The sequence below is a fragment of the Aulostomus chinensis genome, chromosome 11 (assembly GCF_037954235.1).
Source record: "Aulostomus chinensis isolate RoL2024-O1b breed Wild chromosome 11, RoL_Achi_v1.0, whole genome shotgun sequence".
Classification (NCBI taxonomy): Eukaryota; Metazoa; Chordata; class Actinopteri; order Syngnathiformes; family Aulostomidae; genus Aulostomus; species Aulostomus chinensis.
The window spans coordinates 17831558-17838506 of NC_141330.1; the positions used below are offsets into that span (position 1 = coordinate 17831558).

The 6949-nt window shown below is 41.6% G+C and overlaps 1 protein-coding gene across 1 annotated transcript; it reads left to right on the forward strand.

Annotated features, from left to right (window-relative positions):
* The first annotated feature begins 609 nt into the window (after positions 1-609).
* On the forward strand, positions 610-6691 carry tmem147 (transmembrane protein 147). The gene is made up of 8 exons (XM_086217341.1): positions 610-683; positions 1188-1297; positions 2087-2156; positions 3544-3609; positions 3796-3932; positions 4326-4410; positions 4655-4776; positions 5791-6691. The coding sequence occupies exons 2-8, from the start codon at positions 1221-1223 to the stop codon at positions 5909-5911; spliced, it is 678 nt and encodes a 225-aa protein (XP_086073467.1). The 5' UTR covers positions 610-683; positions 1188-1220; the 3' UTR covers positions 5912-6691.
* Positions 6692-6949: the final 258 nt, after the last annotated feature.

Sequence of the window (6949 nt, forward strand, 5' to 3'; positions counted from 1 at the left end):
TTGATCTTCACTTCCCCCGGTGACCATACCCTTGCACAAGATGATGAACCCTAATTGCTCCTGATGGTCCTGTGATGGCCAGGGGGAACCTTGCCCCTCTTGCCCAATGTCAGCTGGGAAAGACTGCACCCCCCCCCCCCCCCACGACCCGCAACAGATAAGCAGTTTCAAAAATGGATGGATGTTATTTTTAAGGAGTTATAAATTGTTCATCATTTGCAATTTTTTGAATTATTAAGTGACTGAACTGTTGTTTGGATGTAACCTTTGAAAAAAAAAATCAGTTAGTCTTCAAATACACCGAATAACATTGTGTTTTTGTAGAACCATCACTTACAGTCCCATTAAAATATCTGTCCTATTTCGCCTGGACAAGTCATCAAAATGAGTGTTAATGTTTTTGAGGGGCCTTAATGTTGTAAATATTCGTTATATTAATTATAGAGCATTTTATAGTATTAAAAAAATCGATAGTTTTTAAAAGTATATCTCTGAGACTTTTTATGTTATATTGTTTCAAATTAGGTGAATGTGTCATTGGGAGAAAATCTTGCGGACCCTTTGTTAAGTTCGTACCTTAACATTGTCGGAGGGATTTCAATGTGAAACCACACACTTACTTCCGGTTGTCATTCAACGCCTATTAGTAGGCAAGGGAGCTGTCAGTTTTTTCTTCTTTCACAGTAAGTGTCGCTATTGAAACGTTTGATGTGTTCTGATTTATTCTTCAAAAGCCACATGATACAGTAGCTTTGTTTTTTTTATCTGGGAGAAGAGATCGTCCCCGCAACGTTCGCTAAATACAGCAGCGTGTCCACACCGGGGGGGGGTGCTGGTAGTAGCTCAGCGTTAGCTTCCGTAGGTACAGATAATAGTTAACACACACACACACACACACTCACACTCACACTCACACACACACACGACAAGCATTTTTTCACGGGGTGACAGACACGTTATTACTGGCTGTATGTTGAATCAGGATGTTAGCTTGTTTGTAGCTTCAGCATGATTCGTTCAATTATACAATTACAAACTGGTATTATCAATATTTGGGATTATTCTTTGCTTAAGTACACTTTCGGTCCAGTTTTCCAATAAAATCTCAGTTGTGCCACTGTTGAAATGAAATGTAGTAATATAACCGTGTATTATAAACCTTGTGTCGTCTCTCCTTTTTCTTATAGGGGATCGACAGTCCATCTTTGGGACCAGACATCATGACACTGTTTCACTTTGGCAACTGCTTTGCTCTGGCATATTTTCCTTATTTTATAACATACAAGTGCAGCGGGCTGTAAGTTTCTCTGTTTTCAATTGATAAATGCATGACTGTATTTGTTGCATAGTACAAACACCACATTTTTCAGACTAGATAGGGATTATAACATTTTAATGCCACATCGCAAAATTACACCCACTATTACTCCTCTTCTGTTGTACCTTTTTTGTCACTGAGACAAAAAAACAGTCCAATAATCAGCTTAGTAGTGTTGGAGCTTTGGGAGGGGTCCATATAATCCTCTTAGATCTATGCAATGTGCTCGTGGCGGTACCCCATGCTTAACCGTGTGGTGTAGGTGTTGTTCTTCCACTATTACCCATTTACATCTTAAGTTAGGGGTCTCCAACTTTTTTAAGGCCAAGAACTCTTTAGCTGATAGAGAGACGGAGCAGGGACCCCCCTTTTAGATGAACTTAAATTGTGTTGCACATAAAAACTGGGCCTCCAGACAGCCTATAGTGCTGTACAGAAATATACTGTTATTGTGCAAATGATACAAAGCTATTGAAATAGTTATTATTGATAAATTCAGATATTCATGTTTTAATTTTAAACATCATAGATGTATGTTAATGTATTTTCAGTCATATTATAAATCCAAATACTATCAAACAAGTTGCGGCCCCCTTTCGCTACCGCTGGGAAACTTAGGGGTCACGGACCCCCTGTTGAAGACCCACGTTTTAAATTATTACATCCGGAATTTGTATTTACTGCCTGGTCATCCTTTTGTCATAATCCCTTGTCAGGTTCTGCTCCCTGCACTTCTGATCATGTGACTTTGGTTATGTATCTCATTAGTTCTGAGTACAATGCCTTCTGGAGGTGTGTCCAGGCCGGCGCCACCTACCTGTTTGTCCAGCTCTGTAAGGTGAGAGATTTTCAGTGATTCAATGGTCTTTTAGCATTTTGAGGTGCAAACTAGATTTTTTTATTTTTAAATGAGTTGAGGATAGTAAATAAGAAAACGCTATTTTGCTCTCAGTGTCAGATTCACTTAAAGTTTGCATTTGTAAAAACGTGCGCAACCTTGTTGTCACTGACGAAGAAGCGAGCAAACTGACCTACTGAAGGTGCGTACTGACTAATGCGTCTATCAGAGGAGCACGGGAGTGCCGTTTGCCTTGCGATAAGGAGCAAAATACTGGGAAGAGATGATTGCAAACAGGTTCATTTAGCGCAAGCGGTGTGATTGAACAAGTCAGAATGCAATTCCAGTCGCTGAAATTGCATCTGTGTTATACGTGGTGAAATGAAAGAATTTGTAGAGAATGGCTTGTTACCACTCGTATCAACATTTTTGATTTGACAAAAGAAGAAAAATGATACAAACATTACTTATCCAGCGATGCAATTCTGGAGCTCTTGGCAGAGCTCAGGACTTGAATACGAACAGCGTGTGACTACAAAAGCATCACGAACCCTGGACGCACCAGTTAAGATTTAAAAAGGACAGAATCCATCCATCCATTGTCATCTTCCGCTTATTCCTTACTAGTAAGGGTCGCGGGGGGGCTGGAGCCTATCCCAGCATCTACGGGCGAGAGGCGGGGTTCACCCTGGACAGGTCGCCAGTCCATCGCAGGGCCGACATACAGAGACGAACAACCATTCACACTCACAGTCACACCTACAGTCAGTTTAGAGTATCAATCAGCCTCGTCCCCAAATTGCATGTCTTTGGACTGTGGGAGGAAGCTGGAGTACCAGAGAGAACCCACACAGGAACAGGGAGAACATGGAGACTCACACAGAAAGATCCCGCGCCCGATCCGGGACTCGAACCCGGAACCTTCTTGGTGTGAAGCGACAGTGCTGACCACTGCACCACCGTGCAGCCCAAGGACAGAATCCAATATATTATTTTTTTATGTGTTTTGGTTATTTGAATTGATGTTTTTTATTCATTTTAATGAACTCTTGTCAGCCAAGCAAAAGAAAACAGACACACCCACCCACCCAAGAAAATGAAATCAAATTTTGTCTCCCTATTTCATTTTCCTTCTTTGCAAATGATGCGTCTCTCCTGCAGCGCGTTCCTCTCCTCTCTGGGCAGCAGTTCTGACACATACAAAACCCTCGTTTTAACACTGCTGCCTCCACTGTGTTCCAATCAATCAAATTTTGGTAGTTGATCCCTCAATAATAGTGCGTTGAACGCACATGCCATTGAATACTCTGTATTTATTGTATTATTTAGTGTCCTGTTTTTTCCTGAGTGTATAATCAAGTCTTTTTTTAATCATCTTGTATGTCAGATGCTGTTCCTTGCTACATTTTTCCCCACCTGGGAAGGAGGAGCTGGAGTTTATGACTTTGTGGGGGTGAGTATTGGCTCTGCATCCTGAGCTCTTTCCCCATGCAGGTGTTCCGCTCTGTCTCTTTAAATCAGGGCAGAGACAGAAAGAGCAGGATATTAATATTCCATTACTGAGATCCGACTCACTGTTCTTGTAAGAGGGAGATGCATTTACTTCCACATTTGGTCTGTGTATTTCTGTGTCTTCCAGGAGTTTATGAAAGCAACAGTAGACCTGGCAGACCTGCTGGGGCTCCATCTTGTGATGTCACGTAATGCTGGCAAAGGAGAGTATAAGATCATGGTGGCCGCCATGGGCTGGGCGACAGCTGAGCTGGTGATGTCCAGGTTTGTCGTTACCATCTCTTCCGATAGACGCGACAGTGGTTACGTTTACGTGGGCGACAATAAGCCATTATTCTGACTAAAGTGTCAGCATGAGTTTTTAGAGGATATTCCACATTAACGTGCGACTGAACGTCTGATTAATAACTGAAGATACCCACCTGTATTACATCTCTACCACCCTTCCAGAATTTGATAGGAAACCATTTGCTGCGATTGTGCTACACTTTTCTGATCTTTCTCACTATTAAGGCAGAAAACAGTGTTCGGAGTTGAGCTTGTGACGCTCATGAGATGCTTGACTTACGTTTAGGAAAGCACTTTTGAAATGCAGTGATCGCACTTCAACAATAAGCAATAAACACTAAATCTTGCCGTCTTGTTGTGGTTCTTCAGGTGTCTTCCTCTGTGGGTCGGAGCCAGAGGAATCGAGTTTGACTGGAAATACATTCAGATGAGCTTTGACTCTAACATCAGCTTGGTGAGTGTCTGTTCTCTCCTGTCCTTCACCTACATTTCACCTCTCTTGTGACAGCCACTGCGACAGCAGTAGTCAGGAGACTCCATCATTTGTTCATGTCGGTGTGTTGTTTAATTACCTCTGTCCACAGTTCAGTCGTAAGTTATGATAATGAATTAACACGAGCAATTACTTCTGTGTGTGTGTGTGTGTGTGTGTGTGTGTGTGTGTGTGTGTGTGTGTGTGTGTGTGTGTGTGTGTGTAGGTCCATTATATTGCAATGGCAGCAGTGGTATGGATGTTTACGCGATATGACCTTCCGAAGAGCTTCAGGCTTCCTGTTACTGTGCTGCTCGCTCTCTGTGTTTACAAGGGCTTCTTAATGGAGTAAGAGCATTTTGAACACACACACACACACACACACACACACACACACACACACACACACACACTCTCAAAGGTTTGTACTGCTATCCTTATTACAATATTCCAATTACTTCCATTCATAATGGACAGCCTAACCCGAATCCCAACCTCAATTCACACCTTAACTCTGTCTTAACCAGAAGAAGCTCCTAAGTTACGTTGTCCCACTATAATGTGGTGACAGCCGCTCATTTCTTCATCGCCAAACATTTGTTTAAATGCACATAAACCTTTAACAGTCCGCAAAGTCTGAATGAGTTGCAATCTCCTTCAAGCAAATTAAATCTCCACTTAATTTTAATTAAATACTAAAATCTGCCAGTAGACAATGACATGTTTTCAAATTAAATCTGCCATTACAGTAGAAACAAACAAATAAGAGTATACAGAATCAGTTTAGTGAGCTGCAGAAGTGTTGTAGGCATGTTTGCGCCGTCACAATGAGCTAAGCTAACCATTCCTCCCAGTGTTCATTGTGAAAGCGTCCTAGGTTTACCTCTACATTTAATAATATAGATCCATGTACATGCAATAATATCTATATAAAATAGCTGTATTTCAAAGGTGAGGGATGTTTCAAAATGAGATCAGCCAGGGTTTGGCAACCTATGTAGTGCTAGACATGAACCACAAGGGGGCGTGGACGCAGCAACATTAGCAAGAGTAACAGGCAGTTGTTGTTTTTTTCTCCTCGGGGAATTTAATTTGAGGTTTTTACAGTCTGTGAAACACATGTTTGTAAAAAAGGTGTTTTGCTTAATCAGATATATTGTTGATAGCATACATTTGCTCTTCAGTCTTTAAAGAGCTTAAACAGTGTTTAATGTAATTACCAGAAACAGTTGTAACCAGTGGTTAACAATAAAACTGGCCCCACATTCCATGTCAAAGTGGTTTATCAGATCAGAATGATATTTTTGGCTCCACCATGCTGTTGCTAAGTCACCTCCTTCATGTTTCTGTCTGCGTCTCCAGGTTATTCATTCATATCTTCCTGCTGGGCAGCTGGACGGTGTTGTTGGTGAAAGCCGTGCTTACTGGCGCCATCTCTCTCTGCTCACTTTTCCTCTTCGTCACTCTGGTTCACAGCAACTGAATCAAACCCAGCAGCACCCAAGAATAAGACTTTGACCATTTTGCGGGCAGTTGTCATGAATCACAACCTGACCAGGGACGCCGGATCAGTCCCCGTACAATTCACAGGACTGCTGAGACACAACTGCTGTTGATTCTGGATGTTGAAGCCACTAAATGGCGAATTTACCAGTTCTTCTGGGCTTTACCATTTTTAAATCAGTCTCCGTGGACCCAAAATGGAAATAATGTTTTCTGTTTCATTGTCAAAAACATCTGGACACCAACTGAAACTGTGGTAGTTTTGTTCAAAAGGTGAATTTTGTAGGAAAATAACCACAAATGAATCCTTTATAACTAAAGTTTGTTTTTCTATTTTGTCTGATGCTGTAACCTCCCGATGGGCCGTGACACACGACGATTCGAATTTGAAAAGTTTCATGATAATTGTTAGAAAAGAGGGATTTCAAATGGAATGTGAACCGACCCGTTAGTGTAACGCCGGTGGGGAGCCTGGCGGTCACGAGTCTCTCGCGTCTTTACTCTAGAAGTCACGGGCTGAAGAGTTGGGTAGCTCCACATTCTAATGAGATGATGTAAATCATGTGCTATTTGATAACTCAGGATTTTCCCGCAAAATTGCCCATCAGGAATCAGTCGTGACTTCGAATTGAAGCATTAATTTGGAAATCTGTTTGAGGCCTGAGGTATGAATTCATTCAGGGCTGCTCCGACCACATCATGTTGCCTTGCAAAACATCTGTGAATTTGACAACAATACAATAAATGTTAATTGTCTGTATTGATCAGTTGTGTTTGTGAATCATCTGGACATGTTGACGTTCAGGATGTATATTTTTCCGTCTTCGATTACATTTACAAGGTTAAATGTGGCGTTTGAGACTCGCGTCTCAGCGGGATCTGGAAACATGTATCCTGGCGTTCATCTTGCAACGGCGTCTTTTCAGATCTCCCTCAAAACTCCCTCTGAATTTTCAGCTAATTTCAACTAATTTCTCAGCACATTTCTACTTTAATGTATAGAAAGTAAAGGAAACAT

Excerpts from the sequence above, each read along its gene's own strand:
- tmem147 (XM_086217341.1), top strand. The coding sequence starts at position 1,221 with ATGACACTGTTTCACTTTGGCAACTGCTTTGCTCTGGCATATTTTCCT. Across the intron at positions 2,157-3,543 it reads TGTTTGTCCAGCTCTGTAAG|ATGCTGTTCCTTGCTACATT; the intron begins GTGAGAGATTTT and ends CTTGTATGTCAG. Across the intron at positions 3,933-4,325 it reads GCTGAGCTGGTGATGTCCAG|GTGTCTTCCTCTGTGGGTCG; the intron begins GTTTGTCGTTAC and ends GTGGTTCTTCAG.